Genomic DNA, 25,299 nt, shown 5'->3' with positions numbered 1-25,299 from the left:
TAGTAGAGATGGGGTTTCACCGTGTTGGCCAGGCTGGTCTCCAACTCCTGACCTCAAGTGATCCACCCACCTTGGCCTCCCAAAGTGCTGAGACTACAGGCGTGAGCCACCACACCTGGCCAGATACATTTTCTTTTTTTTTTTTTTTCTGAGGCAGAGTCTCGCTCTGTCGCCCAGGCTGGAGTGCAGTGGCGCGATCTCAGCTCACTGCAAGCTCCGCCTCCCGGGTTCACGCCATTCTCCTGCCTCAGCCTCCCGAGTACCTGGGACTATAGGCGCCCGCCACCACGCCCGGCTAATTTTTTGTATTTTTAGTAGAGACGGGGTTTCACTGTATTAGCCAGGATGGCCTCGATCTCCTGACCTCATGATCCACCCGCCTCGGCCTCCCAAAGTGCTGGGACTACAAGCGTGTGCCACCGCGCCCGGCCAGATGCATTTTCAAACCAATCAAATGGTGTTTTCTTATGCAGGACTGATCGATTTGCACCCACCTTTCTGAACATCAGTTATGGTTTTCCATCTTATCTGTCTTCTGATTTTTTATATCCCGTTTAATTTCTTCCTTCATTGTTCTTCTCTTTTTTTTATTTTATTTATTTTTATTTTTATTTGAGACAGAGTCTCACTCTGTTGCCCAGGCTAGAGTGCAGTGGCACGATCTCGGCTCACTGCAACCTCTGCCTCCCGGGTTCAAGCGATTCTCCTGCCTCAGCCTCCCGAGTAGCTGGGACTACAGGCGCCTGCCACCACACCCAGCTAATTTTTGTTGTATTTTTTAGTACAGACGGGGTTTCACTGTGTTAGCCAGGATGGTCTCACTCTCCTGACCTTGTGATCTGCCCACCTCAGCCTCCCAAAGTGCTGGGATTACAGGCATGAGCTACCGCGCCTGGCCAACCGTGACACATTTTAAAATGTCGCATGTCTCGAATACACTTATTAAAATAGCTCAAATGAGAATCTCTATTGGGTTATCTCAGCACTTTGAGCTACTTAGTCTATTGGTTTATCTCTTTGTATTCATCATGAGGTCTAAAAAACACACAATATTGAACGTATTTATTGAAAATTATGAATAAACTGACAAATGAAATGTTAGTGATTGGGCTAGATTAAATAAACGGAAAGTGGCCGGGCGTGGTGGCTCACGTTTGTAATCCCAGCACTTTGGGAGGCCGAGGCGGGCAGATCACCTGAGGTCAGGAGTTCAAAACCAGCCTGACCAACATGGAGAAACCCCGTCTCTACTAAAAATACAAAATTAGCCAGGTGTGGTAGTGCATGCCTGTAATCCCAGCTACTTGAGAGGCTGAGGCAGGAGAATCACTTGAACCTGGGAGTTGGAGGTTGCAGTGAGCAAAGATTGTGCCATTGCACTCCAGCCTAGGCAACAAGAGCAAAACTCTGTCTCAAATAGATAAATAAATAAATAAGGCCGGGCGTGTTGGCTCACACCTGTAATCCCAGCACTTTGGGAGGCAAAGGCAGGTGGATCACGAGGTCAGGAGATCGAGACCATCCTGGCTAACACGGTGAAACCCCGTCTCTACTAAAAAATACAAAACATTAGCCAGGCGTGGTGGCAGACGCCTGTAGTCCCAGCTACTCCAGAGGCTGAGGCAGGAGAATGGCATGAACCTGGGAGGCGGAGCTTGCAATCAGCTGAGATCACGCCACTGCACTCCAGCCTGGGCCACAGAGTGAGACTCCATCTCAAAAGTAAACAAATAAATAAATAAATAAATAAAGGGAAAGTGCACCAATTTTGGATGAAGGGGGATGAGGGACTTTATGTCGGGTCCAGGACTTGTATTACAGAGACACAATGGGGCTGGATTCCCAGGGATGGATAAGATTAAACTCATGTAAGTCGTTTTGCTGATGGAAGGACCTTGTTTGGAAAAAGCGTTTTCAGAATAAAAAGTTCCTGAGCTCTTCAGAAAAATATTTTATTGTCCTGTAACCACAGTAACAAGTAGCCACCAGAACTGATTTTGAACCCATCATCAATGACAACTCATCTCTGTGAAAATGCTCATCTTTTTTTTTTTTTTTTTTTTGAGACGGGGTCTTGCTCTGTCACCTAGGCTGGGGAGTAGTGACGCGATCTTGGCTCACTGCAACCTCTCCTTCCCGAGTTCAGGGATTCTCCTGCCTCAGCCTCCCCTGTAGCTGGGATAATAGGCACCTGCCACCACACGCAGATAATTTTTGTATTTTTAGTACAGACAGTTTTCGCCATGTTGGCCAAGCTGGTCACGAACTTCTGACCTCAGGGTGATCTGCCTGCCTCAGCCTCTCAAAGTGCTGGGATTACAGGAGTGAGCCACAAAGCCCAGCCATTCCATACATTTTATATTGTTATGTTACCATCAATCAGACAGCTCCTTGCTTCTAAAAGTCATCCAATCAGACTCATTTCTTTGTGTGTGTGTGTGTGTGTGTGTGTGTGTGTGTGTGTGTGAGACGGAGTCTCGCTCTGTCGCCCAGGCTGGAGTGCAGTGGCGCAATCTCGGCTCACTGCAAGCTCCGCCTCCCGGGTTCACGCCATTCTCCTGCCTCAGCCTCTCCGAGTAGCTGGGACTACAGGCGCCCGCCACCACGCCCGGCTAATTTTTTGTATTTTTAGTAGAGACGGGTTTCACTGTGGTCTCGATCTTCTGACCTCGTGATCCGCCAGCCTCGGCCTCCCAAAGTGCTGGGATTACAAGCGTGAGCCACCGCGCCCGGCCCAGACTCATTTCAGTAAACACCCAAGCATGAGTGACAACCAATCACAGTAATATCTTCCCAATGACCACACTTTTCCAGATGACGTCAAGCCACAGAAGGCCCTGAAAGTCCAGCAATCTCTGAAGTATACATTTCCCAGGCCGGGCACGGTGGCTCACGCCTGTAATCCCAGCACTTTCGGAGGCCGAGGCGGGCAGATCACGAGGTCAGGAGATCGAGACCATCCTGGCTAACATGGTGAAACCCTGTCTCTACTAAAAATACAAAAAATTAGCCGGGCGTGGTGGCGGGCGCCTGTAGTCCCAGCTACTCGGAGAGGCTGAGGCAGGAGAATGGCGTGAACCCGGGAGGCGGAGCTTGCAGTGAGCCGAGATCGCGCCACTGCACTCCAGCCTGGGCGACAGACTGAGACTCCGTCTCAAAAAAAAAAAAAAAACTTGTTTTTTCTGAGATGGAGTCTCACTCTTGTCACCCAAGTTGGAGTGCAGTAGTGTGATCTTGGCTCACTGCAACGTCTGCCTCCCTGGTTCAAGTGATTCTCCTGCCTCAACCTCCCAAGTGTGGGAGATCAGTCAGAGTAACAGAAGAAATTGTAGGAATAGGAAGAAGCAAACCTTCTTGGAAGGCCAGGGAGGTTGGCATAGCTTCAGATAGTTTGGCTGAAAGCAGCCAGATTCTCTTTTCAGGAGCCAAAGAGCTTAGGGCCCAGATACAAAGGAATGCGGAGTATTTTATCTAAATAGCTTGTTTACTCATGTGGTCCTAAAATCAACCTTTGATCATTCTCGGGCAGGATGGCCCTCTCCGGGTGGGGGGGGGGGGGGGGGGGGGGGTGACCAGGTTAATTACCACAGGTGTGTTGACTCAAAGCCTTTGTTAATTAAATCTGTGCTAAATAAATGCAAGCGTTGCCAGCTTAGAGGGGCTGCAGACTCTCTCTGGCTCCTAATGCCGGCAGCCCCCTGGCCTGCTCTTTCACTGAATATTGGTGTCTGAGGACGTGTCTCATCTGTCGTACAGCTGGGATCTGCAGGACAGATCCCTCCGCATCCAAGAAGCTGGGATTACAGGTAGGCGCCACCACACCCAGCTAATTTTTGTATTTTTAGTAGAGACAGAGTTTCACCATGTTGGTCAGGCTGGTCTCCAACTCCTGGCCTCAGGTAATCTGCCCACCTCAGCCTCCCAAAAGTGCTTGGATTACAGGCGTGAGCCACTGTGCCTGGCCTTAGAAAACTTTTTTCTTTTTTTTTTTTTTTGAGACAGAGTTTCACTCTGTCACTAGACTGGTGTGATCTCGGCTCACTGCAATCTCTGCCTCCCAGGTTCAAGTGATTCCCCTGCCTCAGCCTCCCAAGTAGCTGGAACTACAGGTGTGCACCACCACGCCCGGCTAATTTCTTGTATTTTAGTAGAGACGGGGTTTCACCATGTTGGCCAGGCTGGTCTGTTTCATGCGCGTCCGTGTGAAGAGACCACCAAACGGGCTTTGTGTAAGCAACATGGCTGTTTATTTCACCTGGGTGCAGGCGGGCTGAGTCCAAAAAGAGAGTCAGCGAAGGGAGATAGGGTGGGGCCGTTTTGTAGGATTTGGGTAGGTAAAGGAAAATTACAGTCAAGGGGGGGTTGTTCTCTGACGGGCAGAGTGGGGGTCACAAGGTGCTCAGTAGGGGAGCTTTTGAGCCAGGATGAGCCAGGAGAAGGAATTTCACAAGATAATGTTATCAGTTAAGGCAGGAACCGGCCATCTGGATGTGTACGTGCAAGTCACAGGGGATATGATGGCTTAGCTTGGGCTCAGAGGCCTGACATTCCTGTCTTCTTATATTAATAAGAAAAATAAAATGAAGTAGTGTTGAAGTGTTGGGGCGGTGAAAATTTTGGGGGGTGGTATGGAGAGATAATGGGAGATGTTTCTCAGGGCTGCTTCGGGCGGGATTGGGGCAGCATGGGAACCTAGAGTGGGAGAGATTAAGCCGAAGGAAGATTTTGTGGTAAGGGGTGATATTGTGGGGCTGTTAGAAGAAACATTTGTCATGTAGAATTATTGGTGATGGCCTGGATACGGTTTTGTATGAATTGAAAAACTAAACGGAATAAGAGAAGGAGAAAAACAGGTATTAAAGGACTAAGAATTGGGAGGACCTAGGACATCTAATTAGAGACTGCCTAAGGAGGTTCAGCACAGCTTTGCCAGTAAAGATTATTTATTTACTTTAGGAGTTAAGAGTGGCGGTTTGGGGATGGTACCAGGAGATATCAGCTGTGCTGGCTTGGAGAAACAGTGTAAACCGGCAGTGTAAACAAGAGCAGGGCATGTATGAGTAGTTGAGAACGGTGAATAGGAGTGTGACTAGACAGAAGATAGTAGCGATGACAAGTTTTTTGGGGCACAGTCTAAGTTGGTCTGGTGTCTGGAATGAGACTGGGGCCTAATAAAAGGAGCGTCTATACAGGAGCTTAAATGGGCTGTACCCTGTAGCATACTGAGGACAGGTCTGACTTCTGAGAAGGGAAAGTGGTAAAAGTATTGTCCAGTCTTTTTTAAGTTGGTGGCTGAGCTTGGTGAGGTGTGTTTTTAAAAGACCATTAGTCCGTTCTACCTTTCCTGAAGACTGAGGACTGTAAGGGATATAAAGGTTTCACTGAATACCAAGAGCCTGAAAAAATGCTTGGCTGACTTGACTAATAAAAAGGCTGGTCTGTTATCACACTGTATAGAGAGGTGGGAAGGCTAAACTGAGGAATTTTGTCTGACAGAAGGGAAGAAATGACCGCGGTGACCTTCTCAGACCCTGTGGGAAAGGCCTCTACCCATCCAGTGAAAGTGTCTACTCAGACTAAGAGGTATTTTAGTTTCCTGACTCGGGGCATGTTGAGTAAAGTCAATTTGCCAGTCCTGGGTGGGGGCAAATCCCCGAGCTTGATGTGTAGGGAAGGGAGGGGGCCTGAACAATCCCTGAGGGGTAGTAGAATAGCAGATGGAACACTGAGAAGTGATCTCCTTGAGGATAGATTTCCATGAAGGAAAGGAAATGAGAGGTTTTAAGAGACGGGCTAGCGGCTCGTAACCTACATGGAAGAGGTTATGAAATGACGACAGAATAGAATGGGCCTGTGAGGCTGGAAGGAGATATTTTCCTTGGTCTAAGAACCATTTGCCTTGTGTGGGAAGAGATTGATAGGTGGCAGTTTCAGCGGGGGAGTAGGTGGGAGTGACCGACGTGAAGGAGAAAAACTGGCCGTGAGGGACAGAAGTTGGAATGCTAGCTGCTTGTCTAGCCACCTTATCAGCTTAAGCGTTGCCCTGAGCGACGGGATCTGACGCCTTTTGATGCCCCTTGCAGTGAATGACTCCAGCTTCCTTTGGAAGTAAAGCAGCCTTGAGCAGAGTTTTTATTAAAGAGGCGTTAACGATGGAGGACCCTTGTGTAGTGAGGAAACCTCTTTCAGCCCATATGACCGCATGGTGGTGCAGAATATGAAAGGCATATTTAGAGTCAGTATAAATATTGACGCGTAGTCCTTTTGCAAGAGTGAGGGCCTGAGTTAAGGCAACTAGTTCAGCTTGCTGAGAGGTAGGGGAGGGGGGCAGAGCGGTAGCCTCAATGATAGATGTGGAAGATACTATAGCATAGCCTGCCTTTGCTGGTGAGTGGCGATTAGGCCTGGTGGAACTGCCATCAATAAACTAAATGTGATTAGGGTGAGAAACAGGGAAGAAGGAAATATGGGGAAATGGGGTGAATGTCAGGTGGATCAGAGAGATGCCGTCATGAGGGTCAGGTGTGGTATCTGGAATAATGTGGGAGGCCGGATTGAAGTCCGGGCCTGGAACAATGGTAATTGTGGAGACTCAACAAAGAGTGAGTACAGCTGAAGGAGCCCGGGAGCAGAAAGTACCTGCGTCAGGTATGAGGAAGAAAATAGATTTTGGAAGTTATGAGAACTGTAGAGAGTGAGTTGAGCATAGTTTGTGATTTTTAGGGCCTCTAAAAGTATTAAAGCAGTGGCAGCCACTGCACACAGACATGAGGGCGAGGCTAAAACAGTAAGGTCAAGTTGTTTGCACAGAAAGGCTACAGGGTGTGGTCCTGGCTCTAGAATTCTGACCGCGCTAACCATGCCTAGGAAGGAAAGGAGTTGTTGTTTTGTAGAAGGTGCTGGGGTTTGAGAGATCAGTCAGACACGATCGGCAGGGAGAGCATGTATGTTTTTGTGAGAATTATGCTGAGATAGGTAACAGATGAGGAAGAAATTTGGGCTTGACTGAAGTAATGGGGGCTGTCTGTGAAGCTTTGCGGCAGTACAGCCCAGGTAATTTGCTGAGCTTGATGGGTGTCAGGGTCAGTCCAAGTGAAAGCAAAGAGAGGCTCAGATTAAGCGTGCAAAGGAATAGTAAAGAAAGCATGTTTGAGATCCAGAACAGAATAATGGGTTGTGGAGGGAGGTATTGAGGATAGGAGAGTACATGGGTTGGGCACCATGGGGTGGATAGGCAAAACAATTTGGTGTTAAGGTGCAGATCCTGAACTAACCTGTAAGCCTTGTCTGGTTTTTAGGACAGGTAAAATGGGGGAATTGTAAGGGGAGTTGATAGGCTTTAAAAGGCCATGCTGTAGCAGGCGACTGATAACAGGCTTTAATCCTTTTAAAGCATGCCACGGGATGGGATATTGGCATTGAGCGGGGTAAGGGTGATCAGGGTTTAATGAGATGGTAAGGGGTGCATGATCGGTCACCAAGGAGGGAGTAGAGGTATCCTATACTTGTGGGTTAAGATGGGGGGATACAAGAGGAGGCCACAAAGGAGGCTTTGGATTGGGGAGAAGGGCGGCAATGAGATGTGGCTGTAGTCCAGGAACAGTCAGGGAAGCAGATAATTTAATTAAAGTGTCTCTGCCTAATAAGGGAACTGGGCAGGTGGGGATACTAAAAAGGAGTGCTTAAAAGAGTATTGTCTAAGTTGGCACCAGAGTTGGGGAGTTTTAAGAGGTTTAGAAGCCTGGCTGTCAATACCCACAACAGTTATGGAGGCAAGGGAAACAGGCCCTTGAAAAGAAGGTAATGCGGAGTGGGTGGCCTCCATATTGATTAAGAAGGGGACAGACTTACTTTCCACTGTGAGAGTTACCTAGAGTGTCTGTGATGGTCTTGTAGGCTTAAGGGGCGATCGGGCAGTGTCAGTCTTCAGCTGCTAAGCCGAGAAGATCTGGGAAGGAGTCAGTCAGAGAGCCTTGGGCCAGAGTTCTAGCTGCTCTGGGAGTGGCTGCCAGGTGAGTTGAACAGTCCGATTTTCAGTGGGGTCCCGCACAGATGGGACGTGGCTTAGGAGGAATCCTGGGCTGTGGGCATTCCTTGGCCCAGTGGCCAGATTTCCAGCACTTGTAGCAAGCTCCTGGGGGAAGAGGTTCTGGAGGAACCCCTGGCAGCTGCAGTTCAGCCATTTGGAGTTCTTGTGTGCTGGAGATGTGGCTGGGGTTTGTCTCACAGTGGAGGCGAGGAATTGCAACTCAGAAATATGTTGCTACTTGGCTGCCTCTATTCTATTATTGTACACCTTGAAGGCGAGGTTAATTAAGTCCTGTTGTGGGGTTTGAGGGCCAGAATTTAATTTTTGGAGCTTTATTTAATGTTAGGAGTGGATTGGGTAATGAAATGTACATTGAGAATAGACGGCCTTTTGACCTTTCAGGGTCTAGGGCTGTAAAGCATCTCAGGGTTGCTGCCAAATAAGCCATGAACTGGGCTGTGTTTTTATATTTGATGAAAAAGAGCCTAAACACTACCTGATTTGGGAGAGGTCAGATAAAGAAAAAGGAGCATTAACCTTGACTATGCCTTTAGCTCCAGCCACCTCTTTAAGAGGAAATTGCTGGGCAGGTGGGGGAGGGATAGTCATGGAACGAAACTATAAGCTAGACCGGTGTGAGGAGGGGAGGTGATAAAAGGATTATAGGGTGGAGGAGCAGAGGCTGAGGAAGAATTGGGACCTAGCTCGGCCTGGCAAGGAGGGGAGAGGTCAGATGGGTCTGTAGAAAAGGAAGATTAGAAAGACTCAGTGATGCTTGGGGTTGGGACAGAGGGGACAGGCAGGAGGGAAAGAAAGAAGATTTGGGATGAGTTGCACTGGGCACAGAGACTAGGGAGGGACTGATGTGTAAAAGAATGCCTGGACGTTGGGCACCTCAGACCATTTGCCTATTTTATGACAAGAATTATTTATATCTTGTAGGATGGAAAAATCGAAAGTGCCGTTTTCTGGCTATTTGGAACTACTGTCAAGTTTGTATTGGGGTTAAGCAGCATTGCAGCATAAAATAAGGCATTTAGGTTTTACGTCAGGTGTGAGTTGAAGAGGTTTTCAGTTCTTAAGAACACAGGCTAAGGGAGAAGAAGGAGGAATGGAAGCTGGAAGGTTGCCCATAGTGAAGGAGGAAAGCCCAGAGAAAAGAGAGAGTAGAGACACAGAGGGAAGGGGTTAAGGGGTTCTTACCCTCCAGAAAAGTGGGAAAGGGGTCAGGGCGCAGAAATAAGGGATTGGGGCGCAGAGATAAGAGGTTGGGGCATGGAAATAAGGGATCGGGGTGCAGAGATAAGAGGTCAGGGTGCAGAAATAAGGGATTAGGGTACAGAGGTAAGAGGTCAGAGCGTGGAAATAAGGGATCAGGGAGTTCTTGCCCCCTAGAAAAGTGGTACTTGCCACTGAGGGTGAAGGACCAAAGCAGGTGTCCCCGCGTGGTCAGACACCTCTGAAACGTGGGTGAGTAATCAGGCAGGCGTCCCTGCATGACTAAACACCAAGGGAAGACTGTCTTCCCGAGTCCATGACCAGCGCCGGAGTTTTGGGTCCACGGATAAAACGCGTCTCCTGTCTCTACCAGAAAAAGAAAGGAACTGAAATTAAGAGAAAGGAGAGATTGAAGGATGGCTCCAAGATTCAAAGGAGAAAGTGGTTGAGGGACAGTGAGAGAGGTTGGAGAAGAGAGTAAGAAGAGGCCACTTAGCCAATTTAAACTTGGTGAGATGTTCCTTGGGCTGGTGGGTCTGAGGACCCGAGGTCATAGGTGGATCTTTTTCACGGAGCAAAGAGCAGGAGGACAGGGGATTGATGTCCCAAGGGAGGTCCCCCGATCTGAGTCACGGCACCAAATTTCATGCGTGTCCATGTGAAGAGACCACCAAACAGGCTTTCTGTGAGCAACAAGGCTGTTTATTTCACCTGGGCGCAGGCGGGCTGAGTCCAAAAAGAGAGTCAGCAAAGGGAGATAGGTGTGGGGCCGTTTTATAGGATTTGGGTAGGTAAAGGAAAATTACAGTAAAAGGGGGGTTGTTCTCTGGCAGGCAGAGTGGGGGTCACAAGGTGCTCAGTAGGGAAGCTTTTGAGCCAGGATGAGCCAGGAGAAGGAATTTCACAAGACAACGTCATCAGTTAAGGCAGGAACAGGCCATTTTCACTTCTTTTGTGGTGGAATGTCATCAGTTAAGGCAGGAACTGGCCATCTGGATGTGTACGTGCAGGTCACAGGGGATATGATGGCTTAGATTGGGCTCAGAGGCCTGACAGTCTGGAACTCCCGACCTGGTGATCTGCCCACCTCGGCCTCCCAAAGTGCTGGGATTACAGGCATGACCCACTGCACCTGGCCTTAAAAAACTTTTTAAATATTAAAATTTATGTTATGTATATTTTGCCACAATTTTTGAAAAGTACCTTGTGGTCTTTAGAGACAGAAGATGAGTGGTTGCCTGGGGCTGGGAGAGTAAGGGGATCGTGGTGATGGGCAGCTGATCGGCATGGGGTTCTGAAGGGCAGTGATGACAACATTCTAAAATTAGACTGTGTTGACGGTTGCACCAACTCTGTGAATACCACAAAATTTAAGCCATTGAATTATGCACTTTTAGTGGGTAATTGTATGGCATGTAAATTAGATCTCAATAAAGTTATATTTTTAAATACCAAAAAAAGGCCGGGTGCAGTGGCTCACGCCTGTAATCCCAGCACTTTGGGAGGCCGAGACAGGCAGATCACGAGGTCAGGAGATGGAGACCATCCTGGCTAACATGGTGAAACCCCGTCTCTATCTTAAAAAAAAAAAAAAAAAAAAGATTACCCGGACGTGGTGGTGTGCACCTGTAGTCCCAGCTACTCGGGAGGCTGAGGCAGGAGAATGGCATGAATCTGGGAGGCAGAGCTTGCAGTGAGCTGAGATTGCGCCACTGCACTCCAGCATGGGTGACAGAGCGAGACTGCTTCTCAGAAAAAAAGGATTAGTAATATCCTCTGTGTCACTTACCAAAGTGGTTGAATCATGACTTGAAATTCATCATATCAAACATGGCTTAGAGTCTGTAGAGGGGACAGTCCCAGGAATGCCGGTGTGGGCTTAAGGCTGAATTAAATAGATCCAGATAGCTCACACCTGTAATCCCAATACCTTGGGAGGCCGAGGCAGGTGGATCACTTGAGCTCCTGGAGTGAAGAAAGGATGCTAGTGGAAGAACTGGTGAAATCAGAATAAAGTCTACAGTTTTATTTTTTAAAAGAGGCTGGGTGTGGTGGCTTATGCCTGTAATCTCAGCAATTTGGGAGGCTGAGGCGGGCGGATCAGTTGAGGTCAGGAGTTCAAAACCAGCCTGGCCAACTTGACAAAATCCCATCTCTACTAGAAATACAAAAATTAGCTGGGCGTTGTTGTGGGTGCCTCTAATCCCAGCTACTCAGGAAGCTGAGGCAGGAGAATCGCTTAAACCCAGGAGGCGGAGGCTGTAGTGAGCTGAGATCACACCATTGCACTCCAACCCGGGCGGCAGAGCAAGACTCCATCTCCAAAAAAGAGAGACATGACAATTAAATAAATTGTGTAATCTTGGATTAAATCCTAAACCAAATATATGTCACTGGTAAAACAAGTGGTGAAATTTGAATAAAGTGGATAGATCAGACAATAGTGTCATATCAGTGCTATTTCTTGACCTTGAACATCAATAACATAACAGAATGTCCTTGGTTTTGGGAAGTATAACCTGAAGTGATTAGAGGTTTAGGGCATCATATGCAAATTAGACATACTTTTTTGGGGGAGGGAGAGAGGCTGAATGATGAAGCAAATCTGGCAACATGCTAACTTTGGGGAAATCTGGATGAAGAAATTACAGAATTTTTTTTTTTTTTAGAGACAGGGTAATACTCTGTCACCCAGGCTAGAGTGCAGTGGCACGATCATGGCTCACTGCAGCTTCTACCTCCCTGGGCTCAGATGACCCTCTCACCTCAGCCTCCCAAGTAGCTGGGACTACAGGCACACAGCACCACACCTAGCTAATTTTTGTATATTTTTCTTCCCCAGGCTGGTCTCAAGCAATCCACCCACCTTGGCCTCCCAAAGTGCTAGGATTACAAGTGTGAGCCACTGCGCCTGGCCAGAAATTCTTTAAACTATTTTTGCCAGTTTTTTTGTAAGTCTGGAATTATGTCAAAATTAAAAGCTCAAAATAATAAAAGATAATATATTTATTTGGTGAAGGTAATTATGTTACGGCTGAGAGGGGGGCTGAGGTGTGAGGACCCAGCCTACATAAGTCTCTTCCATAGAAGGGCATCCAAGCGTTCCATAGGGGGAAGGATAAAGAAAACACCCAGTTATGACAGTTGTGTAAGGGGAAACGCCAGCACCCAGTGTTGAATCTTCAGTAAATAAGAAGGAGGTCGGCTGGGTGCGGTGGCTCAAGCCTGTAATCCCAGCACTTTGGGAGGCTAAGATGGGCCAATCACTTGAGGTGAGGAGTTCGAGACTAGCCTGGCCAACATGGTGAAACCCTGTCTCTACTAAAAAACAAAAATTAGTCAAGTGTGGTGGCACTCGGGAGGCTAGAACAGGAGAATTGCTTGAACCCAAGAGGTGGAGGTTGCAGTGAGCTGAGATTGCACCACTGTACCCCAGCTTGAGGGACAGAGCGAGATTCCATCTTAAAGAGGAAAAAAAAGGAATTAGCACATTTGTTTGCCTCAAGAAGATACAACTAGTCTTGACAGTAGTCATATGTATCCACCAGGATACATTCCAAGGCCCCAGTAGATGCTGAAAACTATGCATACTACCATACCCTCTATATATATATATAATGCATGATTTTTTTTCTTCTTCACAGTGTCACAGATAGAACATTTGTTCTTACCGTAGATCTTAACAACTTCTGCATAGAATTTTTTTTATTAAGTGGAGAGTTAGTTACTTAAGAAATGTTTCTTGGCTGGGCGTGGTGGCTCACACCTGTAATCCCAGCACTTTGGGAGGGTCAGGCAGGAAGAGTCACTTGAGGTGAGGAGTTCAAGACCAGCCTGGCCAACGTGGTAAAACCCGGTCTCTACTAAAAGTACGAAAATGAGCTGGGCATGGTGTTGGGTGTCTGTAGTGCCAGCTACTCAGGTGGCTGAGGCAGGAGAATTGCTTGAACCCACGAGGCAGAGGTTGCAGTGAGCCGAGATCACACCACTGCACCACAGCCTGGGCAACAGAGCAAGACTCTGTCTCAAAAAAAAAGAAATGTTTCTTTTCGTATTAAGTTCTTTAAATGAAAGATTTTCTTTTCACTTTTATTTTATTGAAACATTATAACACCGTATTTGAAGAAGATAGTGTTATCATTCCATTCTGATGAAACCAGTTGACTTATCCAAGCATATGCATGCTGTACACAGAGGAGCCAACGTTAAAACCCCTATTTTTATCTTTTTAGATTCAGCAGATACATGCGCAGGTTTTTTATATGAGTATATTGCATGATGCTGAGGCTTGCATTAATGATCCAGCCACCAAATAGGTAGATTTTCAAGCCTTGCTCCCCTCCTTACCCAATGGTTAGCGCTCTCACTTATAAGTGAGAACATGTGGTATTTGGTTTTCTTTTTTCTTTTTTTTTTTTTTTTGAGACCGAGTTTCACTCTTGTTGCCCAGGCTGGAGTATAATGGCGCCATCTCGGCTCACTGCAACCTCCACCTCCCAGGTTCAAGCAATTCTCCTGCCTCAGCCTCCCAAGTAGTTGGGACTACAGGCATGCACCACCACGCCCGGGTAATTTTGTATTTTTAGTAGAGACAGGGTTTCGGCATGTTGGTCAGGCTGGTCTCGAACTCCCGACCTCAGGTGATCCGCCTGCCTCAGCCTCCCAAAGTGCTGGGATGACAGGCATGAGCCACCGCGTCTGGCCAGTATTTGGTTTTCTGTTTCTGTGTTAACTCGCTTAGGATAATGGCCTCTAGCTGCATCCATGTTGCTGCAAAGGACATGATCTTGTGATTTTTCAAGGCTGTATAGCATTCCATGGTGTATACATACCACACTGTCCTTATCCAATCCACCTCTGATGGGACCTGGGTGGATTCCATGTCTTTGCTATCGTGGATCCTGCCGCAATGAACATACAAGTGCGTGTGTCTTTTTGGTAGAATGACTTACTTTCCTTTGGATATATACCCAGTAATGGGATTGCTGGACTGAATGGTAACTCTGTTTGTAGTTCTCTGAAATATCTCCAAACAGCTTTCTACAGTGGCTGAACTAATTTACACTCCCACCAACAGTGTATAAGTGTCCCCTTTGCTCCACAATCTCGCCAGCATCTGTTAATTTCTGACTTTTCAGTAATAGCCATTCTGACTGGTGTGAGATGGTATTGTTGCGGGATAGTTTAGGAATCAGAGAGACCGAGGGGTTGAGGAGGATTTATTATTATTATTATTTAGGTGCACCGGCCCAGTCAGATTAACATCCAAAAAGACTGAGGCCCGAACAAAGAGTCCAGTTACCTTTTAAGCATTTTGTCGGGCGGAGGGAGATCTGTGCAAGTGGAAGCATATTACAGAAGCGAGAAACAAAGATAGTTATTCAGTTGACACATGCATTACATTATTTCTTACTTTTCAAGGAAAAACATGTTTTACGACTTGAGGTTATCCTGTCTAGTGATCTTGCAGCTGCACAGCAAGAGAAACAGGGTCTTCGCAATGCCTGGGAAAGGGAGAGATAAGGCTCACTAGCCACAGACAGACAAACAGGCAGTTCATTTTTAAAGGACTCCACCTCTTTCTCTTCCTCAGGGGGAATTGGGTTTTCTTACATACAACTGAGTTTTTGTTCACACATTCTTTAATTTCTTTTAATTCCTGTTCCAGTATCTCACTGTGAAACTCCCTATGTTTTTATACGATTCTCAGGGGGTTTCCTCTGGGCATGATTGGGCACGACTTCCCACAGTCAGCTCCAGGCACGACCTCCACATTGCAGAATTGAGAAGTTGACCCAGAAATGCATTTCGGGCTGAGCAGACAATTGTCAGAGGAGCTGGCTAGGCCACAGCTGTGTCAGAGGGCCTGTGGCCTTTCTGTAAGCTCATGGTCAGAGGCGGAGGGGAGTTGTGAACGTTCTGATGAAAAAAGTCAACATGAAAGCGCTTTGGTGATGGGCGCTGGTGTTCATCCAACCACTTCCTGTGCATCTCCCCGTCCGTCCAGCTGGGCTCAGTCCCCACTGCTCAGCACTAGGCCGGCAGAATCTGAGCAATGTCTTCCGCACTCCCTGCCCTGCTCTGCGTCGGTGAGTTCTTGCATGGAAGGGGAATGGGATCAGGGTGTGCCTGGGAGGCAACAGGTCTCATTATTCCCGTCTTCCAGGGCTGTGTCTGAGCCAGAGAATCAGCGCCCAGCAGCGTGAGTCCTTCCTTCAAAGCCCAGGGTCACTCTTCCGGGTTCAGGCCAAGCTCCCTCCACCCAAGCACGGCTGGGGAGAGGGGGCAGGGTGCTGGCTTCCCAGGAGGGCTTGGGGCCAGCAGCTGGGTGGAGCCTAGGATTCCGGGGAGGGGGCTCAGCTGGAACTCCAGCCTCTGATTCCCTTCCAGAGACTCTCCCAAAACCGTTCATCTGGGCCGAGCCCCATTTCATGGTTCCAAAGGAAAAGCAAGTGACTATCTGCTGCCAGGGAAATTATGGGGCTGTTGAATACCAGCTGCATTTTGAAGGAAGCCTTTTTGCCGTGGAGAGACCAAAACCCCCTGAACGGATTAACAAAGTCAAATTCTACATCCTGGCCATGAACTCCCGCACGGCAGGGCAATACAGCTGCATCTATCGGGTTGGGGAGCTCTGGTCAGAGCCCAGCAACTGGCTGGATCTGGTGGTAACAGGTAACTGTCCGGTTCTCTAACTGGAGAGTGATCTCCGTCTGCATCCGGGATGGAGCATCATCTATGAACTCTTCCAAGCCCCATTCAGACCCTGCTTGTCTCGGTAGGAGGCTGGGAGGAGGGGTGATCCCCATCACAATCCTTGCCTACAAGGGGTTGTCTGCAGACAGTGCCTCTACGTCCTAGGAGCAGATGTGTCCTCGGTCAGTTTCTCCAAGACATAGATTCTGAGATAGATATTTGGGTGCAGGGGTATAACTGAGGAATGTCCTCAAAAACAACACCTGTGGGCCAGGCGCAGTGGCTTACACTTTGCTTCCCTCACCCATCACAGGTGGTGGGGTTTTTTTTATCTGTTTTGAGATGGAGTTTCGTTCTTGTCACCCAGGCTGGAGTGCAGTGGTGCAATCTCCAGTCACTCAACCTCCACCTCCTGGGTTCAAGCGATTCTCCAGCCTCAGCTTCCCAAGTAGCTGGGATTACAGGCACCCACCACCATGCCAGTTTTTGTATTTTTAGTAGAGATGGGGTTTCACCATGTTGGCCAGGGTGGTCTCGAACTCCTGACCTCAGATGATCCGCCCGCCTCACCCTCCCAAAGTGCTGGGATTACAGGTGTGAGCCATCGCGCCCAGCCAGGTGGTGTTTTTCTAAAAAAAAAAATTTAGCTTTTTTTTTTTTTTTTTTTTTGAGACAGTCTCACTGCAGTGCAGTGGTGCAATCTCACCTCACTGCAACCTCTGCCTCCCGGGTTCAAGCAATTCTCCTGCCTCAGCCTCCCAAGTAGTTGGGATTACAGGCATGCACCACCACACCTGGCTAATTTTTGCATTTTTAGTAGAGACAGGGTTTCACCATGTTGGCCAGGCTGGTCTCAGACTCCTGACCCAGGAGGTCGAGGCTTCAGTGAGCCAAGATGGTGCCACAGTGCTCCAGCCTGGGGAACGCAGCAAGACCCTGTATCATTTTTAAAAAATGGTTTAGATGGTAAATCTTCTATTGTGTGTATTTGACCAAATAATAATTAAAAAAAAAAAAAAAAAAGAAAGCTGGCTGCCAGACATGGTGGTAGGCCCCTGTAGTCCCAGCTACTTGGGAGGCTGAGGCAGGAGAAACGCTTGAACCCAGGAGGCGGAGGTTTCAGTGAGCCGAGATTGCGTCACTGCACTCCAGCCTGGGCGACAGAGCGAGACTCCATCTCTAAAAAAAGAAAGAAAAGAAAAAAAGCAAATAGCTGGCTGCCCATCACTGAGTTTCTGGTGTGGTGGTCCCACCTTCTCTCATAGAAATGTATGACACACCCACCCTCTCGGTTCATCCTGGACCCGAAGTGATCTCGGGAGAGAAGGTGACCTTCTACTGCCGTCTAGACACTGCAACAAGCATGTTCTTACTGCTCAAGGAGGAAAGATCCACCCACGTACAGCGCGGATACGGGAAGGTCCAGGCGGAGTTCCCCCTGGGCCCTGTGACCACAGCCCACAGAGGGACATACCGATGTTTTGGCTCCTATAACAAGCATGCCTGGTCTTTCCCCAGTGAGCCAGTGAAGCTCCTGGTCACAGGTGAGGAAATGCTCAATTCCCCACACCCCCCACCGCCATGTCCTACCTGGAGCCCTAAGGGATCCCCAGAGAGTGATGGGGAGGGTGTCCAAGGGACGTCCACTTCCTGGGGATCCAGTTGGTCATGTGAGGAAGAACACCAGAAGCAGGAAGGAGGAGGGAGAAGAGAAAGGAATGGTAAGGCAGGTGGATCATGAGGTCAGGAGTTCGAGACCAGCCTGGCCAAGACAGTGAAACCCCATCTCTACTAAAAATACAAAAATTAGCCAGACGCAGTGGTGGACACCTATAGTCCCAGCTACTCAGGAGGCTGAGGCAGGAGAATCGCTTGAACCTGGCAGGTGGAGGTTGCAGTAAGCCGAGATCGTGCCACTGCACTCCAGCCTGGGTGACAGAGAAAGACTCCATCTCAAAAAAAAAAAAAAAAAAAAAAAGAATGGCAAGACTAGAGGAAACCCAAAACCCTTACTTTTTTTCTTTATCTCCTTTTCCAGGTGACATTGAGAACACCAGCCTTGCACCTGAAGACCCCACCTTTCCTGGTGAGTAACTGCTCCTTCTAAGCTCAGAGGAGAGATCAGAGCCTCCCAATGATACTAAAAACGTGGCATTCATTCAAAATATTCGTCGAGGCTGGGCGCGGTGGCTCAGGCTTGTAATCCCAGCACTTTGGGAGGCTGAGATGGTGGATCACTTGAGGTCAGGAGTTGAAGACCAGCCTGGCCAACATAGTGAAATCCCATCTCTACTAAAAATACAAAATTTAGGCTGGGCAGCTGGGCACAGTGGCTCACGCTTGTAATCCCAGCACTTTGGGAGGCCGAGGCGGGCGGATCACGAGGTCAGGAGATCGAGACCACGGTGAAACCCCGTCTTTACTAAAAATACAAAAAATTAGCCGGGCGTGGTGGCGGGTGCCTGTAGTCCCAGCTACTCGGAGGCTGAGGCAGGAGAATGGCGTGAACCCGGGAGGCGGAGCTTGCAGTGAGCCGAGATTGCACCACTGCACTCCAGCCTGGGCGACAGAGCGAGACTCTGTCTCGAAAAAAAAAAAAAAAAATTAGGCTGGGCATCATGGCTCACGCCTGTAATCCCAACACTTTGGGAGGCCAAGGTGGTCGGATCACAAGGTCAGCAACTGGAGACCAGCCTGACCAACATGGTGAAACCCCATCTCTACTAAAAATACAAAAATTAGCCGGGCCTGGTGGTGCTCGCCTGTAATCCCAGCTACTCAGGAGGCTGAGGCAGGAGAATTGTTAAACCAGGGAAGCAGAGGTTGCAGTGAGCCGAGATCGCACCATTGCACTCCAGCCTGGGTGACAGAGCGAGACTCCATCTCAAAAAAAAACAAAAAAAAACAAAAAAAAAAAACAAGATTAGCCGGGCGTGGTGGTGTGCACCTGTAATCCCAGCTACTCAGGAGGCTGAGGCAGGAGAATCACTTGAACCTGGGATGCAGAGGTTGCAGTGAGCTGAGATCGCACCACTGCACTCCAGCCTGGGTGACACAGCGAGACTCCATCTCCCAGAAAAACAAAAACAAAACCATATATATATGTTCATCAAGTGCATAGTATACACAATGAACTACACTATAACAGTCAGCCAGGCAAATATCTTGACTGTACGGCACTTAAGATTCTAGCAGGAGGAGACAGACCATGGGTCAATGTCAGGATAGCACATAGGAGGGAATGATGCTATGGAAGGAAAAGACAAAGTAGGACAGACTTACAGTGATTGAAATGGCAGGTAGCAATATTAAATAGGTTTGTCCAGATGGGCCTCACAGAAGAGAAGAAGGCATCTGAGCAAATGCATTCAGACTTGAGTTAGTCACGTGGCTGTCAGAAGAAAGGAGGCTCTGGAGAGATGAAATGGCCTCTGCCCGTGCCCTGGGGCAGGAAGATAACTAGGGTAATAAAATAATAACTATGAGGCCAGGAGGGTTGAAAATGATGTTTGGAAGATGACGGTGGGGATGGGATGGGGCGGGGGCTGCACGGTTAGGACATTGAAAAAAAAATAGTGAGACTTTGAATTTGACTATGTGTGAGGAGAAGGACCTAATGATGACTGAATGAGGAAAATGAGGCTTAAATAGAAGACGGGCTGGGCCGGGTGGCTCCCACATGTAATCCCAGCACTTCGGAAGGCAGGGGCAGGTGGATCACTTGAGATCAGGAGTTCGAGACCAGCCTGGCCAACACAGTGAAACCCCGTCTCTACTAAAAATACAAACATTAGCTGGGCATGGTGGTGCACGCCCATAATTACAGCTACTCGGGGCTGAAGCAAGAGGATTGCTTGAACTCGGGAGGCGGAGGTTGCAGTGAGCTGAGATCACACCACTGCACTCCAACCTCGGAGGCCTGTAATCCCAGCCCTTTGGGAGGCCGAAGCGGGCAGGTCATCTGAGGTCAAGAGTTCAAGATCAGCCTGGCCAACATGGCAAAACCCCGTCTCTATTAAAAATATGAAAAAAATTAGCTGGGTGTGTGGTGTGTGCCTGTAGTCCCAGCTACTCCGGAGGCTGAAACACAGCGAGACTCTATCTCAAAAAAAAAAAAAAAAAAAAAAAAAAAATAGAAGACATGACTGGTGCAAAGACACAAGCTCATGAGTGCTAGACTGGAATTCATCCTCAGCTTTGTCCATCTGTGGACCCTTCCACTTTACCTGCTGGATGAAGCTCCTGGGACCTGCAGGATGGGGTGGGACCTTGCAAAGCTGCAGAATGTCATGGGGTAGACCCAAGAGAAGGAGTGCTGGGGTGGAGGAGGTCAAAACCGTCCTCTTTTCTTCACTTCCCTTATTATCAGCAGACCCCTGGGACACCTACCTTGTAACCACAGAGACGGGACTCCAGGAAGGTAAGTAGACAGCTGAGACCGTAGGCCCTGAAGGAAGGAGCTGGGCATAGAGTAGACCTAGGAAGGAGATTGAGATGGAGGGAACAAGAGGGTGTCCTTGGCCAGGCACAGTGGCTCACACCTGTAATCTCAGCCCTCCAGGAGGCCGAGGCGGGCAGATCATCTGAGGTCGGGAGTTCGAGACCGGCCTGGCCAACATGGCGAAACCCCATCTCTACTAAAAATACAAAAAAATTAGCCGGGCATGGTGGCGTGTGCCTGTATGCTGAGGCAGGAGAATAGCTTGAACCCAGAAGCGGAGGTTGCAGTGAGCCGAGATTGTGCCATTGCACTCCAGCCTGGGCGACAAGACTGAGGCTCTGTCTCAAAAAAAAAAAAAAAAAAAAAAAAAAAAAAAAAAAAAAAAGAGGGTGTCCTTACATCCCTGTCAGCGATCACCCTGTTCTCCTGCCCACAGACCATGCCCTCTGGGATCACACTGCCCAGAATCTCCTTCGGATGGGCCTGGCCTTCCTGGTCCTGGTGGCTCTAGTGTGGTTCCTGGTTGAAGACTGGCTCGGCAGGAAGAGGACTAGAGAGCGAGCCAGCAGAGCTTCCACTTGGGAAGGCAGGAGAAGGCCAAATACAAAGACTCTGAAGAATGACCATGAGACACAGTGGCCATGGGTGGAACTGAAAGCTGGTGTTGAGCCTGGGCGGCGTGAGCGCTGTGTTGGACCCATGGAGGAGGGAGTCACTGCAGGGAACAAGGGACACTGGCATGCCATTTGTCAGAGCTTCCCAGACAATGCAGAGGGTGGGAGAACTACATGCTAAATTTCTTGTTTTTTTTTTTTTTTTTTTTGAGACAGAGTTTTGCTCTTGTTGCCCAGGCTGGAGTGCAATGGCGCGATCTTGGCTCACTGCAACCTCTACCTCTCCATCCCTGGGGTTCAAGCGATTCTCCTGACTCAGCCCCCCGAGTAGCTGGGATAACAGGCATGCGCCACCACCTCGGCTAATTTTGTATTTTTAGCAGAGACGGGGTTTCTCCCTGTTGGCTGTTCTCGAACTCCTGACCTCAAGTGATCTCCCCGCCTCGGCCTCCCAAAGGGCTGGGATTACAGGCATGAGCTGCCACGTGCAGCCACTGAATTTCTTCTGTAGACACATCCTACAGTCTCTTCTAGGCTCTAACTATTTTTGTGCCACTTACGGCAAACCATACTTTTAAGCACTCTGTTCTTTTCTGAAAAGCTCTCTCCTTCTTTAACAGGATGGCCACAGAAATATTTTTTTCCTACTTTGGTCTTTTTTTCTTTCCTTTCTCTGCAGGGAAGCCATTCAAAATAGTTAATAACCAATATAGAATAGGTCTATACCAAATGGTTCAGGAGGAATTGTGGCAACAACCAGTCATAGAGAAGCACCGTGAATCCTGCCGGGCACGGTGGCTCACACCTGTAATCCCAACACTTTGGGAGGCTAAGGCAGGCAGATCACCTGAGGTCAGGAGTTCGAGACCAGCCTTGCCAACACAATGAAACCCCATCTCTACTAAAAATACAATAATTCAGCCAGGCACGGTGGCTCATGCCTGTAATCCCAGAACTTTGGGAGGCCAAGGCGGGAGGATCACCTGAGGTCAGGAGTTCAAGACCAGCCTGGCCAACACAATGAAACCCCATCTCTACTAAAAATACAAAAATTAGCCAGGTATGGTGGCGTGTGCTTGTGTCCCAGCTACTAGGAGGCTGAGGCAGGAGAATAGCTTGAACCCAGGAGGCAGAGCTGCAGGGAGCCAAGATCGCACCACTGCACTCCAACCTGGGTGACAGAGCAAGACTCTGTCTCAAAAAAAAGAAAATAAAAAAAAAGTGAGTCCTGGCTGCATCCCAACCATACCCCAATTCTTCCTAACCACAGAATTCCATCTTCTCTTCCTTTTTTTTTTTTCTGTTTGTTTTGTTGGGACAGAATTTCACTTTTTTTTTTTTAACATAAGTTTTAGGGTACATGTGCACAACGTACAGGTTAGTTACATAAGTATATATGTGCCATGTTGGTGTGCTGCACCCACTAACTCCTCATTTAACATTAGGTGTATCTTCTAATGCTATCCCTCCCCCCGAGTTTCACTTTTGTCACTCAGGGTGGAATGCAGTGGTGCAGTCTTGGCTCACTGCCACCTCCACCTCCAGGGTTCTAGTGATTCTCCTGCCTCAGCCTCCTGAATAGCTGGGATTACAGGCATGCACCACCACGCCCGGCTAATTTTTGTATTTTTAGTAGAAATGGGGTTTCACAATGTTGGCCAGACTGGTCTTGAACTCCTGACCTCAGGTGATCCACCAGCCTCGGCCTCCCAAAGTGCTGGGATTACAGGTGTGAGTCACCGTGCCCGGCCACCATCTTCTCCTCTTTATCCGCACCTTGCCTTGTTCTTCAGGGCTCTGCAGAGGTATCATTTCCTCCAAGAGAGCTTCCACAGCTCCGACTTCACGAAGACAGCACGTTTTTTTTTTCTGAGACAGAGTCTCACTCTGTAGCCCAAGCTGGAGTGCAGTGGCGCAATCTCAGCTCACTGCAACCTTCGCCTCTGGGGCTCCAGCGACTCTCCTTCCTCAGCCTCCCAAGTAGCTGGGACTAGAGGCACGCGCCACCACACCCGGTTAATTTTTTTTGCATTTTTAGTAGAGATGGGGTTTCATCATGTTGCCCTGGGTGGTCTCAAACTCCTGAGCTCAGGTGATCCCCCCGCCTTGGCCTCCTAACGTGCTGGGATTACAGGCATGAGCCACCAGGCCTGGCCAAGACAACACTTTTCTCATCCCAGAGCACCTGTTAATTCCCTGTAACAGCACTTGAACCCTGATTCGGCACATCCATTTTCCTGCCTCTACTGTGAACTCGTGTGAATTGATCTATGTCAGATCTAGTGGCTGCGTTCACAGCTCCCGCAACTATAACAGGGTTCTCGGGAAATACATATCAAATGAGTGAATGTATATACGGGGCTGTGGCACAGCCTGCAACTTATGGGTCTTGAAATGCTGTCTGGACACCACCATCGCTTTCCTCCCTGAGAACTTCTACTTATCAACCCATTTATGTACTCATCGCATGGGTCCTCACGCCCTCCCATTATTCTGGTGCCTCATGCCAGTCAAATTTATTCTCTAACTGATTTTTCTGTTAAATATCAGCCTGGCCAACACAGTAAAACCCCATCTCTACTAAAAAATACAAAATATTAGCCAGGCGCAGTGGCTCGCACCCGTAATCTCAGCTACTTGGGAGGCTGAGGCAGGAGAATCACTTGAACCCGGGAGGCAGGGGGGGTGGTGAGCCGAGATTGCGCCACTGCACTCCAGCCTGGTAACAGAGCGAGACTCCGTCTCAAAATAAATAAACTGCTGACTTGCGTATTTTTTCTTTACCCTAACTCATTCCTTACATGTAGGCACCTGTAATCCCAGCTACTCAGAAGGCTGACGCAGGAGAATCGCTTGAAGCTGGGAGGCGGAGGTTGCGGTGAGCCGAGATCGTGCCACTGCACTCCAGCCTGGGCGACAGAGCGAGACCCCATCTCGAAAACAAAACAAAAAAAAAACCACATAGGCTCAATCTTTTCAGTATCTGCTTTACTGGTTCAGCAAAAGCCAGGAAACATGACTTTGTGGTAATCCGAATGCTATTCAACTGTATTTTATTTACTTTATTGTAAATACTGGTGAACAGTGAATAAATGGTTGTATATTCCTAATAAGAAAAAAAGACCCAAAGTACAGCGAGCTGATGCTGATCTTACTTCGCAGAGGTCCCCCTGCTCTCCCCTCTCTGAGAGCGTAATCCTCTGCTTAATAAACTTTTGCCACTTTGCTATATGTGTGTATCGCGCCCAATTCTTTATTCGAAACACCAAGGGCCTGGAACTTCACAGCTTCAGCTGGTAACAGGGGGACCAGGGGTGAGGACATTTAAAACCTGCTTGTGTTAACCATAATTGCCATCCCGTGTATCAGATCCCCAGAACTAACTCATCTTATAACTGAATACTTGTGCTTTTTTTTTTTTTTTTTTTTTTTTTGAGACCAAGTCTCGCTCTATCACCCAGGCTGGAGTGCAGTGGTGCGATCTTGACTCACTGCAACCTCTGCCTCCCAGGTTCAAGCAATTCTCCTGCCTCAGCCTCCCGAGTAGCTGGGACTACAAGTGCGTGCCACCACTCCCGACTAATTTTTGTATTTTTAGTAGAGACGGGGTTTCTCCATGTTGGTCTCAAACTCCCAATCTCAGGTGATCCACCCGCCTTGGCCTCCCAAAGTGCTGGGATTACAGACGCGAGCCACCACACCTAGCTACTTGTGCCTTTTGACCAACATCTTCCTCTCCCACCACCCCCAGCCCCTGGTAACCTCCACCTACTCTCACTTCTAGGAGAGCAACTGTTTTTTGTTGTTTTTTTTTTTTAATTTCGCTCTGCACACCCAGGCTGGAGTGCAGTGCTGCAATCTCAGATCACTACAACCTCCGCTTCCCGGGTTCAAGTGATTCTCCTGCCTCAGCCTCCAGAGTAGCTGGGATTACTGAGCCACCACGCCCAGCCAGAAGACCCACGCTCCCTAAGACATAACCCACACTGGCGGCCTTTCTTCTGACTTCTCACCTGTGCTCCCCGCCCGCTGGAAACTGGCTTCTCTCCCCACGCTTCCTCTGAAGCTGTCTGTGTGACCAACGCTAATGAGCTTCCTGGAACACAGTGACCCTGCTCAGCCCTTCTCATTATTGCTCCTCCACAGTTGTATTTGACACATTGACCACTTCCTCCTCGAAGGACTCACTTCACTGGCTTTCTCGGACACTTCTTGCTACTCGTTTTCTGATGGTTACAGTACCACCAGGTTTGCAGGTGCCTCCACCACCAGAGCCAATCCCAGCTACTCGGGAGGCTGAG

General features: G+C 48.6%; 1 protein-coding gene across 5 annotated transcripts; it reads left to right on the top strand.

Annotated features, from left to right (window-relative positions):
- The first annotated feature begins 15,262 nt into the window (after positions 1 to 15,262).
- NCR1 (natural cytotoxicity triggering receptor 1) lies at positions 15,263 to 21,210 on the top strand. 5 transcript variants are annotated; one of them, XM_030821809.1, is made up of 7 exons: positions 15,263 to 15,336; positions 15,414 to 15,449; positions 15,638 to 15,922; positions 17,209 to 17,487; positions 17,982 to 18,029; positions 20,316 to 20,363; positions 20,821 to 21,210. In XM_030821809.1, exons 1-7 carry the CDS (start codon positions 15,303 to 15,305, stop codon positions 21,177 to 21,179), a joined length of 1,089 nt encoding a protein of 362 aa, XP_030677669.1. In that variant the 5' UTR covers positions 15,263 to 15,302; the 3' UTR covers positions 21,180 to 21,210. The 5 variants fall into 5 exon arrangements, with proteins under 5 accessions (XP_030677669.1, XP_003281673.3, XP_030677671.1 ...); XM_003281625.4 differs by having other exon boundaries at positions 20,313 to 20,363; XM_030821811.1 differs by lacking the exon at positions 15,638 to 15,922 and having other exon boundaries at positions 20,313 to 20,363.
- The last annotated feature ends 4,089 nt before the right edge of the window (positions 21,211 to 25,299 follow it).

Source organism: Nomascus leucogenys, chromosome 10, assembly GCF_006542625.1.
Source record: "Nomascus leucogenys isolate Asia chromosome 10, Asia_NLE_v1, whole genome shotgun sequence".
NCBI classification, from domain to species: domain Eukaryota; kingdom Metazoa; phylum Chordata; class Mammalia; order Primates; family Hylobatidae; genus Nomascus; species Nomascus leucogenys.
The sequence above is the reverse complement of the archived record's forward strand: the minus strand, read 5'-3'. Positions and strand labels throughout refer to the sequence as shown.

What these genes read in the sequence shown, in the direction of transcription:
- NCR1 (XM_003281625.4), top strand. Translation starts at nt 15,303, where the DNA reads ATGTCTTCCGCACTCCCTGCCCTGCTCTGCGTCG. An exon ending in CCCTGCCCTGCTCTGCGTCG is followed by an intron (nt 15,337 to 15,413) that starts GTGAGTTCTTGC and finishes CCCGTCTTCCAG; the next exon opens with GGCTGTGTCTGAGCCAGAGA. An exon ending in GAGAATCAGCGCCCAGCAGC is followed by an intron (nt 15,450 to 15,637) that starts GTGAGTCCTTCC and finishes ATTCCCTTCCAG; the next exon opens with AGACTCTCCCAAAACCGTTC.